Source organism: Podarcis filfolensis (assembly GCF_964270895.1).
Source record: "Podarcis filfolensis genome assembly, chromosome: 5".
In the NCBI taxonomy this organism is placed as follows: Eukaryota; Metazoa; Chordata; class Lepidosauria; order Squamata; family Lacertidae; genus Podarcis; species Podarcis filfolensis.
The window spans coordinates 37,251,836-37,274,044 of NC_139608.1; the positions used below are offsets into that span (position 1 = coordinate 37,251,836).

At 40.7% G+C, this 22,209-nt stretch overlaps 1 protein-coding gene across 2 annotated transcripts; it reads right to left on the reverse strand.

Moving 5' to 3' along the window:
* Positions 1-535: 535 nt before the first annotated feature.
* CLDN18 (claudin 18) lies at positions 536-21,047 on the reverse strand. 2 transcript variants are annotated; one of them, XM_083614974.1, is made up of 5 exons: positions 20,751-21,047; positions 6,082-6,246; positions 4,704-4,815; positions 3,341-3,451; positions 536-2,446 (listed from the first exon to the last, which is right to left on the reverse strand). In XM_083614974.1, exons 1-5 carry the CDS (start codon positions 20,968-20,970, stop codon positions 2,305-2,307), a joined length of 750 nt encoding a protein of 249 aa, XP_083471100.1. In that variant the 5' UTR covers positions 20,971-21,047; the 3' UTR covers positions 536-2,304. The 2 variants fall into 2 exon arrangements, with proteins under 2 accessions (XP_083471100.1, XP_083471101.1); XM_083614975.1 differs by lacking the exon at positions 20,751-21,047 and adding an exon at positions 9,564-9,864.
* Positions 21,048-22,209: the final 1,162 nt, after the last annotated feature.

Here is a 22,209-nt window from a genome sequence, read left to right on the forward strand (position 1 = left end):
GTGAAGAGCAAAACCCCATTTTCTTTCTTTTGTCCTGGAATAAAATTGAAATGACTGTGAAACTCTTACAGTGCAGTACTGCAGCAGCAGCAGCAGCAGCAGCTCAGTTGGATAATTTTAGACTCTGGACTTAATGGTCTTACAGTGGGCCTTACTTTATCAGTCAGACCATTGGTCCATCCATGTCAGTATTGTCCATACTGACTGGTGGTGGTTATCCAGAGTTTTAGGCAGGGTTCTCTCCCAGCCCTTCTTGAAGATGCCAAGGAAATGTGAGCATCTGCATGCAAAGCAGATGCTCTACTACTCAGCTATGACCCCTTCCTCTAAAAAGGTGCCCTCTCATTCTTTGATTCTACTTCAAAATGTGATAAACCAGCCCTGCATTTGGGGTGGGGGGAAGAAGCTCAGGCTCATTTTGCTGAGTACAGACCTGGACCTCTGCCCCAATGTCTTGCCTTGGTAGCACCAGTATACCGAGTCTAGAGATTACTGAAGACCCAAGTGACAAGCAAGCAACAAGAAAAAGAATGGCAACCCTTAAAGTATTTTATTTTAATGAGAAATAGATCGGTGTTATAAACAAGTGAAACAGGCATACAACCAATAGGTCAGCTTTGTGAAAAGCTAGTTAATTAAATTAAAAATACACACGTCAGGGTTTTTTTTTAAAAAAGAAAAAATACATGCAAAAAGTCTTAAGGACTATGCAACAAGCCATAAATGCCTAAAAACTAAATGTCAAATGGTACTAACATAAATCCTTCCAGTATTTATTAGCATTGCTGGGCTAAAAGAATATTAAATGATGATCAGTATACATTACATGTTTCTATGCTTAATGAGACTTCTGCTATAACATAACTTGTATTTTGGTTACCCATGAGATGTGAAAGATAGCTTCTTCCATCCAATCGAGTATTTTAACACAGATGCTGGTAGTAGCTGCCATTCTGTCATTTATGTACCACTTCTGTGGTGATCAAACTTTCTCAGTTCTTGCACCTTGACCTGCTAAATGGATGCCAAGGGGAAAACTCACCTGGCTGGCAAGTGTCACCTGCACAGTAATCCTACTGGGGTTCTGGATCACTTGTAATGACTATTCAATGGATTGAGAAACCATTATATTGGAATTAGAGCAGTGCATCTTTGGATGTTGTTAGAAATCACAATGACAGGATGAGAGTTGGGCAACAGTGTATTATATTTATTAGAATACAAAAACAAAAGTTTCTTAGGCCAATTTTCTTTTCTTTAACCCTGGCAGTAATGAATGACAGCAGGGTGCAATGTGACTCTTCAGTAAGACTCTGGACTGTGGGCCATCATCCCTGATCACTGGTCACGCTGGCTGAGGCTGATGGGAGTTGGGAGTTGAACAACAGCCGGAGGTTCCTCATCTCTGGGTGACATGACATGATTCTGCTCAAGGTCATGTGGCCTAGATTCCTCTGGTTGTTGGTTACTGTCTTAAGGCATTGCATAGCAGTGTGATCTCATGAAAAATATGGTATGGTGCCATTGTGACAAGGCAGTTTTGCCAGCACAAATTCTCAGGACTGAAATGTAAGAGTGGCAGTAAATTCTGTGCTTTGCCACAAAGTCAGAAGGATATCGCTGGTTTTCTTATGACAGATAGTGTATTCAAATATATAAAAGAAGTGTTTGCTCTAAGAAATATTTGACATATTTCTATTATATATGAGGATTTTCTGTATAAGCTCATATGGCTGTTCAAGAGAGGATGAATTTAATGAAAGGGGAAGAAAGCAAATTGTAACTTTGTTTCCTCTGGAATTCAGTAAGCAGGTGGTGGTTATTTCAGAAATTTATATTAGATCAGTTTTACGTACTATATGAAATTAAGTTTTTAACATTTTTAATTTTTTAATTGGCCTCTGTGTATTGGTGTTGTTTTAGCCTCGTATTTCATTTTGTTTCATCAAGGGCAACCAAACACTGAATGAAGTCTCAATGCATGAACTTTACATGAACTCAACACTGTACGTTGCAGTAATGTTCTGGTCTTAAACATCTACTTACATCTATTAAAAGAAACAACAAAAGGTACATTAGTAAGCCAATTCTTCAGCTGTCTTTAACTGCTATTATAACAAATGTAGCGGAAGGGAACAGTTCTTATGGAAGTCTTTATAATGTCAGGAACTATACACAGTCATATTAAAAGAACATTTATAAACAGCAAGCCAAACCAAAGAAAATAAGAAAACAGACTTGAGAAAGGCTTCAAGTTAGGAATTTGCTGTTGCTTTGGTCTAAAACCATAGGTTTGGGAAGAGATTATACATAGTCATATTTTGAAGGATAGGAACGTCTCCCGTCATCACTTTTGATAGTATTGGTTTCAACTACTGGGACCTTCTTGGCTTCATACCCAGTTCCAGACTTATATCCAGCGCTCTTGTAGGACACAGCCTTGTAACTGAAATGCAAATAAAACACAAAGTGGTGTCACTTTGTGGAACTGTCTAAGATAACTGACTACTCAGAATCATCTGTTCTATTCCTTGTTACTTAGTGAAGAATATAATACAATTAGGTAAGCTCCATAAATATCCATTTTCTATTTCACTACAGTAACATGTAGAACAGACTCAATCATTATGAAAGAAACCATTTTATGAAATGCTTGGTGGTTTTCTCATCATGCATGTAGGTAGGGATGGGTGAATCTGACAATTTTGGTTTCTCTCAGGTTCTCTCAGGAAGTATGATGGTAAGAGCTGTTCAACTGTGGAACAGACTCTCTCAGAAGATGGTCTGCTCTCCTTCATTGGAAGTTTTTAAGCAGAGGTTGAATGGCCATCTGTCTTGGATGCTTTAGTTGAAATTCCTGTATTGCTGGGGATTGGACAAGATGACCCTCGGGGTCTCTTCCAATTCTACAGTTCTATTATTCTATTATTCTCTCATTTCTCCAGTCTAATGTTCAGTTATCCACATTCGTTTGGGGGGAAAATAAAAAGTTTCATGAAAAATTACCAGCATTTTAGTACAAAGTTCTCCTGGTATACACATTTTTTAATGCAATTTTGCCAAATTAATGCATTTTTATGTTATTTATGTGCATTTTCCTAATATACACATGTTTCTTCTATACAGTACTTGGCTAGAGAACTGTGTTCCAGTTCATGCATTGCTTTGGAAAGTTCAATTTTGGTAAGTTCAACTTCAAAAGCAAACTGAGTCAATTTTCTCCTCCATCCCTGTGATTTAGTGTGGCCACTCTGCCACCTGTTAAGTTGGAGAATGAAGAAAAGGATCTGTCTTGCCCTTCCACATTACAACAGTTCCATGAATATGTATAGGTACTCACTGGGTCTCTTCGGGTACCAGTCCTCTGCAGGCGATGCACATCATAATGCCTCCAACCAAGGCCAAGCCTCCAGCAACCCATCCCACAAACAGGGCAGCACCAAATGTGTACCTGGAAAACAAAGTGAGTGATGGTACTTAGTTTACACAAGTCCATGTGTCTTACTCAAGTCAATATGTTGCTTCTTAGAAAGGATATTTAAAATGAAGTTTTGTTAAGGGATAAGCCAGGTATGGGAAACCTGTATCCCTCCAATTAAGGAATGCATCACCTCTGGTATTTAAATTGAAACAAGGGTTTTGTGCGGGGGTTGGCAAAGACATTTGTTCAAAAGGAGTTGGAAGGGCATATTATTGCAGCCATGGCCTATAGCAGAGTATGTCTCTGTCATCACCCTGCCTCTATCCCCCTTGCCTGTTTTCCTGATCTATCTGACCAATGTACTGACTTCTTTTGCACCATGTTTTGTAATCCCAACCTACTCATTCTGTGCCTTCCACCCACACGATGTGGACCTAGCTAGCTCACATTACTGGGAAGAGGAACCATCGCTCTGTGATACAGCACATGGTGGAGGTCCCTAATTCAGTGCATATTCACACCAGACTTTTTAAACACATCCAGTTCTGATTTAAAGCTCATGATGTCCTCCAGAGAATCCTGGGAAATACTGTTTGTTGATGAAGCTGTGGATTGTAGCTCTGTAAAGGGGAAACTACACTTCTCATGATTATTATTGGGGGGGTCATATGCTTTAAATGTGGATTTAGTATGCTTTGAATGTATGGCGCAGATCTGCCTTCGGTTTTTTGTATCTCCAGATTATATTTTAAAAAATTTTTAAAAGATAAGGTAACAGGTGATGAAAAACACCTCTGTCTAGCACCTCATAAAACTGTGGCCAATCAGAATGTATAATATTGGGCTATATGGACAAAACTGGGCTATAGACCCAGGATAAAGTAGTTTCCTCTGTTACTGTGTGATCCATGACATTCTTTTATACACTTGACTTGGCATGCATACATTGAATATATGGTATTACCAATGAATCTAGTTAATGCTTGGCAAAGAAGATGACACTAACTTATAAAGCCAGTCTAGACTACAGAGCACATCAGTTTTGTATCAGTTTAATAGGGTTGAGCCATAGAATCCTGAAAACTGTAGCATGGTGAAGGTGTTGAAAATAGCCCCTCCCACAGAATACAATTTCCAGGAGTGAAGAGTTCATTCCTCTTGTGTAGTTATGCCTTAAGTCTCATCATTATGGCTAGGCATGTCATGAACGAAGCACACAAGTGGCTGCACACACACACCCACACACACCCAACTGTGAATGCTGTGCATGACCCAGAATTACCTTGTCTGGAGTGTCTGCATCATTCCTGGTTGATACATATTAGCTGTTGACATCCAAAAGTTTGTAACAAGCATGTTGGCAAAAACAGATACCCCACAGATAGCACAGAGACCTGTCAGAGAGAAGGGATCATTACTTGCTGCCAGAATGGAATTGAAGGTGGTCAAGGCCAGATTTTTAAACTTAATTTTACTTACGAAACAGGAATCCATAGAATAATATCATCAATGTCCAGGTGTGTGAATGCTGCTACCTTTCACTGCAGGTGTGTATCTATACCAAGTTAAATATATTAAACTATGTTACCCAGAAATGTAGAAAGTAGGGTCAGGTGCCAGTGTCCTTGAATCAAAGTGGTAATATTAAGCTGGTGTTGCACCTAAGCAACAGAACACCCAGTTTATTGCACTACTATAGTTCAGGAGAGTCCAAGGCATAACATTTGTTTTGCTGGTTGTGATGCTAGTGCTTCTGTTCCAGTTTCTAACATTCTCATTATACTACATACTGCACCTACTGCATTGTGGAAATTGTTGGTATCCATATGTCTCAAGAGACAATGGAGTGCGCCTCCAGGGGTGAAGTCAAACCGCTGTGCTTGCAGTTCTGAAGTGACTTCCCTGGATCCACTATTGGCCTCATTGGCTCAATTGGCAGGAGCCTGTCTCCACATGCAAGGGAAATCCCTAACTCACGGAAGGTTTAGGACCCATTGGCTACCCTCATCTGGTTTAGCTGGCCAGTCAAAACCATTCCTTGGGTGTGGCTGCTGTCACATCCTGACAGCTTCTAGGAGCCACAGATAGAGCTGAGTGCAGGGTGGGACCAAAGGTGGACAAGCTACCCCAAAGGGGGCATGATATGCCCCCCCCCCACCAGAGGTACTACCCCTCCCCAACTTCCCATTTCATTATTGAAATATGGGTTTTTTAATTGATATACCACATCGGACTAAATTTTAAACAGCAGGAAAGAGCTGTATGCTGGGATACAGCCCCAGATATTGTCATGTGAAAACTGTGGAAAATTACAATGCAAAACTTGTGTGGTTTTCTGTGTTAATAGGTTTGCACATTGGTATATATTTTTTTCTGGAAACAATTAACATAGAAATGAGTGCTTAATTTCCACTAGATTCCACTAGAGTTCCAGAAGTGGCTTTTACATTGTGTGAAATATTACATAAAATGTGAAGAATTACAGGTAAGGAAATGTCTGGAAAATGGAATGAAGTGCCATCTGAATGCACTCCAATGCCTGCTTATAAACTTTATTAGTCCCTTGTTGTAAGTTTGTTAAATGCTTTCAACCCCTTTATTTCAATTGTCTCTTCCAGAAAAGATGGCACTGTGGAGCCCCAGTAAGAACCATCACTCACCAGCTACAATGCACATGATTCCAGCAGTCAGAGTCATGTTTGCTTTGGCGGAGTCCTCCATATTGCCGATCCGTAAACACTTCAGGGAAAAAATAGCCACCAGGAGGCTAAAAGCACCCAGCACGATGCCCACAATCATCAGAGCTCTCACAGCCTGGAACATCGCTGCAAAACACATGGGGGGAGGAGAGGAATCATTTAAATGAGTAGCAAAGGGATAATATTCACAATTCTTAATACAACCAAAATCAACTCTTATCAAAGGGCTGTGTGGTACAAAGGAACCAATGGCAAAATGTTCATGGTAGGGGGAAAACATGTTACTAAATGCAGAACTAAACATAACCTCTTGAGCTTGAGCTAATGTAGGCTGTTCATAAGAAAGAAGGGAAATGCCTGATGATTTGTGAAGTAAATATTGGAAGTCCCTTTCAGAAACGTCCACATCCAAAGCTGCTCTCCATGCTTAATGTCTGTTGAGCAAACATCAAGAAGCACACATGTTCTTTCTGAGCAGAACAGGACTTCAGTTTGTTCCCTGTGGATATGGCCCTTGACATTTAGATAATGTGCCTGTGACATCTACTCTCTCATGTGTTTTGTCGTTTTTTTCCCTGCCTTGTAGAAAGCTGGCCCATTCTGACTCGAGTCAACCTTTCAAACCCTTTTCCCTCCAAGAAACATATATACTGCAAGAAGGAAGGTTACAGGAAACCAGGCAGAGGGCCTTCTCGGTAGTTGAGACAGCCCTGTGGAACAACCTCCCATCAGATGTCAAGGAAATAAATAACTATCTGTCTTCTAGAAGACATCTAGGAATGCTTTTAATGTTTGATGTCTTACTGTGTTTTAATCATTAGTGGCTGAGGCAACCCAGTCAGATGGGCAGCATATGAATAATAATAATAATAATAATAATAATAATAATAATAATAATAATAATAATAATTTATTTATATCCCGCCCTCCCCAGCCAAAGCCAGGCTCAGAGCGGCTAACAACAGTAAAAATAACACAGTTTACATATAATCACAATCAATTAATTGAAATACATTCTAAAATCAATTCATTCTAAAATCAATTCAGAGTCAAATTAATGGCAACCATTGGGCTAGAGTTCTATGAGGATTACAGAAGGAGGGGGTCAGGCTGTGCCTTGCCCAAAGGCCTGGTGGAATAGCTCTGTCTTGCAGGCCCTGCGGAAAGATGTCAAGTCCCGCAGGGTCCTAGTCTCTTGTGACAGAGCGTTCCACCAGATCGGGGCCACAGCCGAAAAAGCCCTGGCTCTGGTTGAGGCCAGCCTAATCTCCCTGTGGCCCGCGATCTCCAATATGTTTTTATTTGAAGACCATAAGGTCCTCCATGGGACATACCAGGAGAGGCGGTCCCATAAGTATGAGGGTCCTAGGCCATATAGGGCTTTAAAGGTTAAAACAAGCACCTTAAACCTGATACTTACTTTGTTTTTGTTTTTTGTTTAATCTATTTTAGTAATTCCATGGCGAAAGGTTTCTGAACAGGAAGCAATTAACAAGATATTTGCCATACCATCTAAAGACCCTATTACCCTGTGTTATGAGAAGTCCGTTTTGCAAACTGTTACCGACTGCCATACTATCTGCTGCAGCTGGTAAATGAGTCATGAGGTGTGGTCTAATTAGTCAACGCATGAACACAAATATTAACAATCCAGGCATTTTCAGACCCCCATTCAGGCTCAGGCCTGATCTTCACTAGGGATCTTCACATAGGGAAACAAGAGTTCCTGGGCAAGTGCTATAAGTACCAAAGGGTGATCACTACATGTTTTGTGTACAGAACAGAAGGAGGCAAAAAGAAAGGCAATGCATGATCTGGCTATGTATTATGTTCCACTTTCAGTTCCTCAAAATTCCTTTCAGTTGCTCCTGTTTTACCAAGATCAGAAACTTAAAAGCACATCTGAACCATAGATGAAAACCAAAAACATAATGAGAATAGATTGGCATATTTTGAAAGTTTGAATGCTATTTTTAAAATAAAATGACTGGTGTTCTAACGTATTATTTTGGCCGTAACTACATTTAATTTTCCTTAAAAAAACAAAACCCCCAAAAGACCTATGCATATCTAGGACCACTTTGTATTATTAAATCACCTTATAACCCAGCCCCATGACTGCTATCTTAGGGGGAGTCCCTGTTGGTGGTCCCCTGTGTCTCAGATGTATAGCACATAACTATTAGCTGATGTGCATTCAGTGTCATGGGCCCAAGCCTATGGAACTCCCTCGCAACTGACATTAGACATGCACACTCTTTGTGGAACTTCAAGTATATGGCTAAGACTTTTTTGCTCCAGCAGGGATTTAAAGGTATTGTTTGGCTTTATGATAAAAAGAAATCCTGGGCCTTGTTTTATGTACACTGCTTTGTGATGTGAATAATTAGGTGGTAAAATAAATAAATAAATATTTTGACCACCTTCACCATAAGGTCCCAGGGCAGGTTGTAGCAATTTAAAAATATAAAATTATATCAACTTAAAATCATACTACCATAGTTTCACCCTAGACATGTAAAGCCTGCTCACTTGAAAACTTGATTTCAAAAGTTAGAAATGTGATTTTCAAAATGTGAAGTATATATAATTCATGACATACCAGATATGTTTCATTTAATATTTTTGAATGTCTGTCTATTCCAAAGTCATTTTATGGTTGTACTTACTGTATTTGCGGCCTATTTCCACTGACCCAGATGTAAAAATCACGTCCTTTCTTGATAACAGAACTTTGCCCCTATCTACTTTTCAACAGGTACACACCCTGCTAAATACACTCATTGCTTTGACCACAGAAAGTTCCACTAAGATTTCAGAAATAGAACAAGGCCAGAATGATACCTGAATGTTTATTATTATTGTGTCCGAACAGCATACTAAAACCAGAATTTCTGCATAGTTCTTCACAAAAACAAGAAACAACATTTTCTCCTCCCAACATGTTCAGGCCAAGTATCTATATTACTTACCAGTGGGCAGTGGAAGGAGGGATTAAACCTATTTACTGTCATGTGGGGAAATTGTTTCTTTCATTGGTGGGTGTGCACACCGATATCCAAGATATGATATCAAAGCAGTTCATTCAAATAAATACACAGTGCCCAAATACACACTGAGTTAGTCTTGGTTTGGCGGGTAGAAACTGCTGCTTCTCCTCCAAAAAGGAGTTTGGTTAGTTTTCACTCTGGGTTTCTGGCAACTTTCCCCATAACCATAAAATATGATCTTTTAAAATGATGTGTGCACTTTAATATCCTCTGTGTGACAGTTTTATTCACAGCAATTGATTCTACATTTATAACTACATCACTGCAGTCAATATTAGTCTCCATTTACATTAGCAAGCTGTTTAAAATATTGTTTCTTGCTAGCCTATTAAAAATCATTGGCTTTCGTCACATCTCTAGGGTAGCCTCACTTGGCTAGCCCCTGGTCCATACCTGGAAGCCCAAGGATTGTGAAATAAGGCCGGCACTCTGTAAGACCCGAACTCTGACTGACGCAGCTCCTCCAGAGGCCTTGGTACTGGAATACAGCTGTCACCGGGTTATCATATAAGTCCTGCGTACTCCATGCATCCATCGCCGTGGCCGCAATACAGCCAGCGAAGCCCAGGGTTGAGACCACAAAGCCCAACACTTGGCAAATTGTAGTGGACATGAGACCTCCTTTGCAATCAGAAGCCACTACACCACTGGCAAAGCTTAAGGAAGCAGTGAAGTCCCATTCACTGTACCAGCCAACAGTGGCTGCCCTTATCAGATGGTTTCCATTAACAGGCTTTGTTGACTCAATGTGTTTTTGCAAGATAGCGCAGTTTCAGTTCTGTTGGTTGGTGTGTGCTTTGGGGTTGGCAGGAGTGAAGACTGGTGCCTTTGTCCCTTAGAAGCCCTTGTTGGCCAAAGAGTCATTGTTGGACTAATGGAGGTCAACCCGCAAGCTGCATTGAACAATCTGTTCATAATGCACATGATCAGCCCCCCTCATTCTTACCCCTGTTATTCAGCTTTGCTTATTCCATGTACCTGACATGTTGCTGATTCCAGTGAGACGAAAGGAACTGAGGGCAACACCAGCATTACAAGCTATATTTTCAGTGCTTTCCAAAATGACCTTCTCTCATCAGCATCATCAAAGTGTACTCCATTGTAGACTTTTAGCGATTGTTATGTGAAGTGGGACTTTAAAAATATATATATTTAAAAATCACATTGCATTTTGTGACTGTTTGCTTCTTGCTTACTTGGAATTAGATCTCTCTCTTGAACCAGGAAAGGTATAAAACTCATTCCTTGCAAACACTCTAAAACTGCTCATTTTCAGAATAGGAGAAGCGATAACGCTCCCTCTTTGGGAAAGCTATTCAAAGGACCGTCTACTTTGCTTGAACATAGCAGGCTAGCTGAGAAGGTATCAGGCAAACTCAATGGCTCACACAGATCTGTCCTCTAATTCCTTGTCTCTGATCTCTTCCCCCATCATCTGCTACCTAATGGTAGGGCTGGAATAAAATGGCTCTGATGATTTATGTGTTGTTCTTGTACTCTTGCTGCTGAGTTCATCCATTACGAAACAGGGATGAAGACAGGGCTGCTGGACTAAGGTAAAACAGTTCTTTTGCTCTATTTTAGTAGATGAGAGGTTCTACTGGTGCTGATTAACGCCGAAAGTTAATTGGGGGTGGGGTGGTAAGCCCTGCACATTTCAAAAAAGCTGTTACACAACCCGATACCGTGAATCATTCTACTGAATTAACAATGAGGAAGGTGTCTCGGGCTGCACCCCTAGAATAATAAATTGCTTCCTTAACCTAATCTTTACCAATGTGCAACCCCTTTATCTGTTACATTCATCTAGTACTGTGTTGACACAAGAGGAAATGCAGTAGAGGTCTGGACGCCATGTTTGATTTTGAGTCTTTCAGGTTTAGAAGAGTTGGGAGGAGGACTGAAAGAATACCAACAAAATATGAAATATTTAAACAAATGTACAGTGTGTGAGCACCAACATGCCGATAGCAGGGATAGAACATAAATGTCTCTGAACCATAGCCTAAACGGAGTAAATAGTTTGGCTGGTGCCATTTCCATTCCAGTCTAAACCGTATCAAATGGTGAATAGCTTAGTCACTATGCCTGTCTAGTCCCAGGAATAACTATTGTATTTCAGAATGGCAGAACAATCTGAGATACTACAGTACTTAAGTAGAAACAATTTATTGTTACAAAGTGTCTGGAAAATCCAGGGTAAAACTAAGACTGGTGCAATCTAATCACAAAACATTTATCTCTCATCCCAGCTCATTTTGGGACTCATTCAGTGTGTGCCCTGATTTGCACATGATAGTAAGCCATAAACTATGCTTTACTGCAAACAAGCAATGTGCTAGTGCATGCTTCTCGATTACAACCACCCTTCTCTACCCTGTGCCAAGCCGAGAAGAAATAAACTAGCTTAGTGTTACATGCAAACCAGCACTCAAGGTTTGTTTCTCTCTAAACAACCATGAACAGAATCTTAGGTTTGTTCTGGTTATGCCAGTGCTCTGGTTTGTTTCCATGAAGGGATGGGCAGATATGATTGAGCAGCATGCACCAACAGTAACCCATGGTTTGTTTTAAACCACGGGTCACATGTGAACTGGACCTGAGTGAGTTTATTTCTGAATCACAGTGCTGCCAAAGAGCCACAAAGTTTCTTGAAATAAGTAATATGGGCATGAAGTCTCTTGCCATAAATGTACTACTACAAGTTACAACTGAAAATACAACAAACCTCTGTGCACAGGAGACACAAGGCTGGCCTGACTATACAAACAACCCAAGTGACTGTTTTGGACAGCAACATTTTTAGAAGCCATTGTGAAGCAGATGGCAATCCAAAAGCATGTCCCGGGATACCTCACAATATTTCAGTAGAACCCAGGACCTGCTCTCAGAGTATGTGGTAAAGCTGTTTGGGGTTTGAAAAATGTCTGGGGATGACCTTAACAGGCAGGGAACATATAAATACACAGAAGAGGAGACTTTAGCATCCTTATGCTCACTGAGAAAACAGCCTAAAGTGACACTTGATGGCACAACTTAATTATTGGTTCAAGTGGAACAGTGACCTACACAAAAGGTCACCCATCCATAATTCTGCTTCCATTATTTCCCAGATGACCATAACAGCAGAACCTCAGCCCTAATCAAGCGCACTGTGGCTGTGTTTGAACACTTGCCCTTGGCTCCATTTATTATTATTATTATTATTATTATTATTATTATTATTATTATTATTATTATACCACCCTATACCCAGAGGTTTCAGGGCAGTTCACAGAACAAAAAGGCATAGCTGATAACCATGGATAAGTCCTGTGGCCATGTGTTTCTTCATTGCTCCTCCCCTCTCTTCCCCCTGGTTTATTATCCTGTTTTGTTAACCAACACCAATCCAGAGTTCTCTGGTTCAGACATCACAAAGAACACTGGCATAATGTAAGCTGGAATCTCTGTGCCAAAGTCTGTGCGTATAGGGAGGAGTGAAGGAAAGAGAAGAAACAAGGAAGGAGTGAATGGCCATGACTCTTGTCTAGAGCTTTACGAATCATAGTTTATCAAGTTGTGGATGAACGTACCAATGGTGGCTTCGGTTAGAAATGCCCTCATACAAGCTAAGGGAGAACAGCCGTTTTATAGGTGGTTGTTGAGAAAGGCAGAATGGCTGTAAGAATTAGGAAATTAATTTGGTTTCTCCTCTGTGGTAAATGGCTCTGGGGAGCGATATAAATTTGCCAAGCTGCTCTGCCAGATGCACAGCAGTGAGTTACAGAGGCCTTCTGGACTCCGGGCTCATCAATTCTGATCTAATACACTCTTGCAACTGATTTACTTCAACTCTGACCTAGAAACAAATCCAGCTTTTACCCAGTCATGCTACTCTTATTTTCGACAGACACAATCAATACAATATTCTCATTGTAAATTGAATGAAAACTATCATTAGGAGGGATAATTTACAGGGAGCTTAGTATGTATAGGCTATTATATAAACATGTCGGTAATAACTGCCTAGGTGGGCTGGGCATCCCGGTAATATATAAAAATTAAGAGGCTGGATGTTTAACTATATGCACGATAAAGAACCATACCATCTAGCTGAGCAGATAAACATTGGGTTGCATCCAGTGTACTTATTGTGCTGGGGAACGTTATTTCACAAGTGAAAACACACGTACATTACCAAAGTACATTACTAAAGATTGTTGTGCAGCAGATTGCCTAAGAATCTACTGTTGTGCAACAAGAACCAGCTGTTGCTGAACTAGCTTCCACTAGTGCACTAGTCCCATAGATTGCAAGACGATCAAACCTATCCATTCTTAAGGAAATCAGCCCTGAGTGCTCACTGGAAGGACAGATCCTGAAGCTGAGACTCCAATACTTTGGCCACCTCATGAGAAGAGAAGACTCCCTGGAAAAGACCCTGATGTTGGGAAAGATGGAGGGCACAAGGAGAAGGGGACGACAGAGGATGAGATGGTTGGACAGTGTTCTCGAAGCTACCAGCATGAGTTTGACCAAACTGCAGGAGGCAGTGGAAGACAGGAGTGTCTGGCGTGCTCTGGTCCATGGGGTCATGAAGAGTCGGACACAACTAAACGACTAAACAACAAGCATTGGATTTTTGTTATTGTTGTGCAAGTTAGCAGACAGAAAATGTTGGACATGGGGGGTGGCGGATTTTGGCATTGCACAGAGTGCCACTGAAATCTGAGACGCCAAGGTCCACCACTGCTGGACTACATCTCACATCATCCCTGACCACTGACCATTCTGTCTGTGTCTGAGGGGAACTGGAGTCCAGCAACATGAAGAGGGCTGCAGGTTACTCTCATGCTAATAACAAGGTTAGCCTATTAAAATATCTGTTCAATTGTCCAGCGAGCATCAATCTACTGGTCCTATTCATCCCATGATCCAGTGAAGAGATTATTCCAGGAAGCTGGGGCAAGGAGTCCCCATTATGGACTACTCATCCCAGACATGAATTGTATTGCACTTGTTCGGCTCATTCTGTGTTATAGTACAGGCAACCAGATTCATGCAACTTGTTCTTAGCCACTGAGTCACACCCTAACTCCTAGTTTCAGCAGCACCCACCCCTTTTATCTGCCCTTTCCTCAGACAAACGTGTATTTGATCACTGCACCCACTGGAACATTTCAATGTTATCATTGCTGCTCCTACAAAACTACCCGAAACTCATGTTGACTTTCTTTTTCGGTAAATATAGCATACTCCCACAGGATGACATCCAGTTGGAAAAACTGGGGGGAAATTAAGGCAACTCCACCCTTTTCTGTACAATACTTCTTATGCTGTGGACTTGAACCCAGAATGTGAAACTTCAGTAATCGGAGTCTCTGAATGGCTTTGGAGGATGAATTAGAGTTTTCTCTCCAAACACAAAGACCCTTAGTCTGAAGGCCTTGGGGCCGCCTTTGTTCATTTACCATGTCAAGTGCCAATCCACCTTTTTCAGGGCCCACCCAGTGATTAATTTGCATATCAGATATGTTCATGTAATACATCTGATCCTCAGACTTATAAAGGCAGGGACTTCAGTCTGCATTGGTCCTCTATCTATCTTCACTGGTGTATTCAATTAAAAAAATGCAGCCAACACACTGCAGAAAAGGATCTCAAGGTGTTGGTGATCTGTTGACTCCATAAAAAACGAAATGATTCACCTTTCTTGTCCAGCACCCAATTGGCATCTTCTTACAATCAATACAAATGGCATGAACTAGGCTGGAGTTCAATATACAATGATATTTCATTTGGCTTACAAATAAAGCAGCTACCACACAATTTTCTAGCTAGCTTTCAAAGCAGCACCAGCGCTGGGAAGTACCAGACTAGGGAAGAGAACTTTTGAAAGTTGTGACTGTTATGAGCATGGATACGAGATATATTCATGGAAAATATTGTGGAAGTCATGAAAATATCACAAATCTGGAAGGAAATGGTCATATGATGGTTTTGTGGCATCTCGAATTTGATAAATTATGCTATCTGGACCAGGATGGTAAAATGGGGTAGGTGATGGAAGCCTGAATAGGACCTAGCCGGGATAATTGTTGATGGTATATCAAACCTTGATTACATTTTTGTAAGAGATCAGTTGGAACAGAAATTGAGGATATAGTTCTCCAGCCACAGATGCTACTCTGGAGTAGTGCTAGGTAAGACATTATGCCTATTCTAGTACCAATGGCTTGAAGACTGACACAATTAATTGCCATTTCACCTTCCCTTTTGCAATATCTTGTACTAGACTCTCCCATTTTAGTAAACTTCTAAGGACAGAATAACTTTAACTAAAATAAATCCCAAGGACTCTTTGTTTCTGGTGCACTTGAGAGCATTAAGGCAGGGTGGGGTTGGGGGTTGGGGAGAAACACTGAAACCAAAATGTCAGTGATACATTTGGGTAGCTTGGCTGCTCCACACCAATCTTACTGTTTTTATTCACTATGACACTATTGTTCATAATATAAATTGCTATTGTCAGAATAATAAATAGGGCTTTATAATGGAAATACTGGCAGCCCCATTAACTATGTCCAAGCGGGTGAGGTGGCTGTAATGTAAAAATGGGTGGGGTGGGCTTAGAGTAAACTCATCCCTCAATCTCGTAGTTTTCCATCCTAGAGAAAGACATATTGCTACAATTTGATTATTTATATTTACTTGTTTTCCCTGAAACATTGTTCTCCATTACTCATTGCAAATGGTGTAAAGACAGCTCTGTCACACACCCAGAACGCCCCAGTAAAACATGGACCTGCCTCACTGGCAAGGCTCTTCTTGTATGGATATCCCCAGCAATTACAATCATAAAATATACAATAAGTGAGAAAAGTGTTTCTACTTTTATTCTTCTTAACAAAAGACATGCTGCTTTAGTTTTATGTTGGGGGGTAGGTGGGTGGGTGTATGCCATTTCTTTCTTCATTAGACTATGCTGATAATGATAACCAACTACCAGCTACTTTGGAGTAAAACATATTTGTATGTACATTTATATTACATTTACTCACAGAATAAATACTGGTGGGGGGTGTCAGAATCCTCCTCCGCGGCTGAGGAATTTACATGCTAATTGATTTGGTCTGTTAGCACTTTAGGATGACAAGTTAATTAAAAACATGTACACAGTGCTGAATCACACACAAAACCACTCCACGCTTGCAGATTGATATTATTTTGGCCAAGCAGAGCTGCGATAGCTTTGTCTCCTCTGTCTCTCAGCACAAGGTCTATTCCCAAGTGGTTCTTTTTCTACTTTCAAGTGCCTGGGGAACTGAGGTAGAATATTTCATATTTTGCCTTGCAGCCGGCTTTGTTTTTCACATGAGGTGAAAATGGACTTCTCTCGCCGTGTGACAAGTGATCAATTGTGCCCAGAGCCATTAAAATAATAATAATAATCACACCACCTCCACTGAACAGCTACCAAAATAACAAAACAAACCCCCCCCACATTCAAGGACAATGGCTCATGGCTGTGGAAGGTGGTGTACAAGAGCTATTTCATTTTGTTCACAGCAGCACTTATCCTATATGCGTCTTACCTTACAGAGGACATGGTCTCTGTTTGAAGGCTGTTCCTGGCCAAGCTTCTTTAAAGATGAATAACCCTAAGAAGGAAGTGGAGGGGCCTTGCAGTTGCCCCTTGACCATGTGGGGAGGCAGACTGAGCAGACATGTGGGCCACTTGACCACAGTTTCCCCCCTAAGGTGAGATGTACTATATTACATTCCTATTTCTATTTCAGCATTTATTTCTAAATTCCCATATATACTTATATATTAGCACATGCAAAGCTTATACAAACCTATGTCTTTTTTTTGGGGGGGTGACTCATAAGCTGCCATCTTAACGACCCATAGTTTTTCTTTGCTTATAAAGTGGAATGGCCGAGGCTGAGATGTGTGACTTGCCCAACTCTGCCCCATCAGATATGATGCACTTCCTACATTTCCAGCCATGTTTTTCATTATTAAGCAATGAAGGGTAGTTTCTAGCGGTACCACATGCAGAATACTACACACCCATTTGCATCACCCACCACAATGCGCCCCTGCTTTTGCACACTGGAGTCATGCTACCAGGAGTCATGCTTTGTCAAACATTAATCCTTATTATAAGGGGTGGCAACTGAAATAAAATATTTGGGGGGCAGGAGAACCCCACCCCACATAATTGATCATATGGCATGGTACACACACACCGTTTGAAAGGCAATGTCCATCATATTTGGGGGGGGGCCTCAAATATTTTTGGGGGGTGACAAAGAACCCTCAGTCCTAGTAGTTGGCTCCAATGCCTTGTGTTGGCCAGAGATGAAGTTACTGAGTTCATGATTGCTTTAAAAATATGTGTGTAAAACAAATCTTAGCATTTTTGATCTGCTTTTGGCTTGTTTAGCTCCAGGCTAATTTTGATTTATTGTAAATGTTTTTAACTTAACACTTTGTAATCTGCTGTGGAGTTTTTTTCTGAGCGGTGAAGGGCTGTCTAGACATATATTAAAAAATAAATCAAATAAGTCATTTGTTGGCATTTTCTGTTCAAAAAGTCCTCAACTATAGGGCACCACATGGCACAGAAAGATCTGTGGAGACCAAGATAAACCAAAAGCTTTAAGGTACAATGGGGGGGGCGGATTCTTACTTCCATATGTCTCAAAACCTGGGAGCCTGTGAGATTAATTTTTCCTGGGCTAATTCTCTGGATTCCTCTTCCTTGTTGATCCCAGTATCGAGAAAGAGAGAAAGAGACTGAAGGAAAGGGTACCTTGGATAAGTTTTTGGCCAAGACAGGAAGCAAGCTTTATAAGGTTTGGAAGCTCCCTCATTCCTACTGCTAACAGCTAGTCTTACATTTACTTTGCCGATATTTATTTTATCAATGCATCACATTACCTACTTTGCCTCGTAGGATGAAAACATGCAGTTTTTAACACGGTGAAAGCAAGAGCAAACTTTACTCTTTAGCCAGATCTAACTATACTGTACAATGAATACAATGTAGTGTTACTGTTTTAAAATAGCAATGTGAGCACACCACTACCCGCAAAACAAATTGTAGAAAGCACTGTCGGCAATGGTTTTCAAAGAAATCGTTTGGGCCACTTCAGGCATTGCTGTTTTCCTCCATGGATATAATTGCTGTAGAGGAAAACATGAGCTGACCATGATGTGTAAGTGTATCATAGGTGCCTTTGACACCCCAAGCACACAGATTAGGTTGCCGCCACACAGCACACTTTTGGCAGAAAACTCATTGCCGCTGCTCTTTGCACACACTGATAAATGCATCCCTTCCTAAACTCAATACAGGGAAATTGGAATGTCAGGTTTGCTTGTCACTTTTTACTGTTCGGCTCTCCCCATTGAATATCGATATGTTTACTTGCTTGTGCAAAAAGACATATGTTGGAATTACAAATATTGTAATAAAAATAACAGTAAAGCATAAACGCAGAGCTGCCAGTCTTCCGCTTCTGGATCTTCCCCACCACTAATATCTAAGGCAGATGCCAGAAAGGCTCTGTCCAACATTCTCTTTCCTATACCTACATGCTAGGAAGTAAGACTCCTAGGGTAAGGCCATAGCTCTGTGGAAGAGCACGCAGGTTCAATCCCTGCCATCTTTAGGCACTGCTAGGAAAGGATCTGAAACCCTGAAGATCCACTGCCAATCACTATAGACAATATTGAGCTAGACTGACCATAGGTCTGTCTCAATATAAGGCTGCTTCCTATGTTCCTATGAGGTGGTCACCCAAGTCCAGAGATCTACAAAGAGCAGCAAAAGAGGAGTATACTAGGTACTGACTTGACAGATGCTTGTATTCAGTATGGACACCCCATCCCTCATTATATAGGTAAGTTCAGAAGAGTCTTAACTAAACATTTTACCCCTGGAGGAACCAAACCACAATATAAAACAAATAGAACTAAGTCATTAAGCACAGATAAATCTTAAAAACCCATTATAAATATGCTGGAATTGTTTACCAGTTTTGTACTTCTAGCAGAATACTAGAAGAGTCACCATACTGATGTTACAGGAGATGTATGCTATTATTATTAAGAATCTGCTTCTGGCATTAAAGATTTAGAACAACAGGGCTTAAGTTGTAGGCTGCTCTTCAGCAGTTGATAAGGAGGGCATGAGGATGATAAATGTGGAGGGTTTTCTGCATCGCCTGAGAAGCAAGAACAAAGAGGATACCTTTGCAATGTCTTCAGTCAAGAAAAGAAAACACACACAAAAGACTTTTCATAATGTCACTTTGGGACAGGTGTCAAGCGCTTTATTTCAACCCCAATGAGGTTTGATTTCCCCTTTTCTCTGGACAAATAGAAAGCAAAGATTATATTTCCAAAAAGAAAAAATATTTCTAATCTGATGTTAAATCATCTGAAGACTAAACGTTACACTATTTAATAAGAAAGTGGTGGGGGTAAGAAAAACCTAAAGGCCTGGCACAACATGTGGTAAAGATCTAGTCTCCTGAAAGCAGCTTTTATTTAATTGATCGTATATGACTTCTATCTTATATATTTTATTCTTAACTTTTAAGATCCTACCTTTAGAGATATCTTTAGAAAGGAGGACAATACCTCCTTTCCAAAATCAACATGACATTGGTCATGTGGATTTGGGATGGTGAGGAAAAGTTTGAACAAAAGCAATAGTATACTTTTGAATTCTCAATTTCAAACACACACACACATGTATATAATGCACCATCCTCTTCCCACATCATTAGAAATAATACTGAGGTCATATGGGGGTTTTGTCATTTGCCTTCTACCTCCTGATCCCTTTGGATAGTTCTGCATCCATCTTTCTGCACTTCTGCCCCCACATTAGCCAGTCTGGCAAATGTTGGTGATGATATGGGCATCAGTGTGAGGGGGGAAATATGACTCTCTCCAGCAGAACATTTCACTATATAAAATGCTGACCTCTAGGTAGGGAATAGACGGATCTGTCAATTTTGGCTTCTCTCCATTTCTCATTTTCCCCAATCTTTAAGTTCAGTGCTCCACAGTTCCACATCGGTTTGCAACTTTTTTAAACAAAAAAGTCCTCACAGCAATTTGTCAGTGTATTTATGCAAATTTCTCCTAATATGCACATTTTTGTATGCATTTCCTCCAACATACGCAAGCAGTTATCCCCAATACAAGGCAATTTTGTACATTACTTTCACTAAAATATGAATTTCAATACACACATACATATCAACATTATTTCATCACAAAACTAAGAGAAGGGCACATTTTGAAGGATAGGTATGTGCCAGTTCATATTGCTTTGGGCAGCACAAATTAAGTAGGCTTGCATTAAAAGGCCCACCAAACCAAATTTCTTCCCCCATCCCTTTCTCAAAGTCTATAGAAATGAAAATAATATGAGGAAGGGAGCAAGAGCAAATGAGAGGATCCGGTTCTCTCAGAGGCCTACAGCAGTCTTGAGTCGCTTCATCCCACCAGCTCTTTTGAATTGCACTATTGAGCATATTCCCTACCTGGTAGTCTATTGAGCATATTCCCTACCTGGTAGTCCAAGGATGGTGAAATAGGAGCGGCACTCGGTGAAACCAGAGCTCTCCCTGACACAAGTGCGCCATAGACCCTGGTAATTAAAGACGGCTGTCACCGGATTGTTGTAAAGGTCTTGGGTGCTCCATTGGTCCATGACAGTAGAGGCAATAACTCCACCGACCCCCAACATTGACACCACAAAGCCCACGGACTGGCACATTGTCACAGACATGATGGCGACTTGCTTTGAAAAGGACTCTGCAAGGTGTACCGATGGTTCTGTGATCGCATCTGAGTACCTGTCAAGCAAAATGGGGCTTTTACTGACAGGAGGCGGCACACGTCACTAACAGGAAGGGAAATTTGGCCTCTGCCATACAGACTTGCCCTGCTCCTGTTATCTGTTTCAGTTAGATTATTTGCCTCAGTCGGTACCAGGAGCCATTTGTTATCCATATTGCAAATGCCTCACTCTCTATTTACCTTTCGAGAATAGTTTTCATGACTAATTCAAAAGGGTTGGCATTAGTTAAGCCTTGCAGGCACCTTTCTGTTACAGAAATGTTGGGCTTACAAACCAAGGAGCGAAGTTGGCCGTGTCATTAAAATGTTGTTATTTAGCATAAAAACATTGACATGTCCTCCCCTTTAGGTTTCGAATATAATTTACTACTCTCGCTACCTATTAGAAATCAGGGAAATGTACCAATACATATGGGGTTTGACCCATTATTCCAGCAATTACCTTCTTTTTTCTGCAAGTAATGTTGCATCTGTCTATCTGTGTGTGGATTCTGGGTGTACATTTATTTATTAAAAGCAAATTGATTTATATCCTTCTTTTATTAAGATATTCATATCAAGGCAGTCAACTGCAGAACTATAAAACAAAACAATAATCCTAAACATCGTTAAAATTTAAACTAAAGCAGACCAAATAAATGGGAAAAAATTAATATTCTGTTGGGAGCCACCCAGAGTGGCTGGGGAAATATAATTGATGATGATGATGATGATGAAGGTCACACAATAGCAGTGGCCTTGACATGGGAGCAAGAAGTGAGAGACACTGAGAGTGGTAAAGTGGTAATTTAAAACAACAGCGGAAGGTTGGGGAAAGTAGGGATGGAGGGGACAGAAGGGGAAATAGTGGTCTTAAACAACAGCAGAGGTTTGAGTATTCTGAGTCCTAATGGAGGGCTCCATGTCTTTTATCTCTCTCAAATGAGGCAGCTGAGGAATGAAAGAGAATTTTGAGTATAGCAAGAAGGGAGAAACACTGAAAGGAAAGTAGCTGTTTTAAACAACAGCAAAAGCTTCAGTAAAGCCGGGGTGGAGAGGAAAGAGGCAGTTTTAAGCAATGGCAGAAGTTTGAGTAGAGCAAGCAGGAGATAAAACTGAAAGGATAAAGTGGCAGCTTAAAATAAGGTTTGAGAACAGTGAGAAGGGATTTAAGAAAGGTTCTGTTGTG

Excerpts from the sequence above, each read along its gene's own strand:
- CLDN18 (XM_083614974.1), bottom strand. The coding sequence starts at position 20,970 with ATGTCTGTGACAATGTGCCAGTCCGTGGGCTTTGTGGTGTCAATGTTG. Across the intron at positions 3,452-4,703 it reads ATGCAGACACTCCAGACAAG|GTACACATTTGGTGCTGCCC; the intron begins GTAATTCTGGGT and ends TTTGTTTTCCAG. Across the intron at positions 2,447-3,340 it reads CTGGTACCCGAAGAGACCCA|TTACAAGGCTGTGTCCTACA; the intron begins GTGAGTACCTAT and ends TTTGCATTTCAG.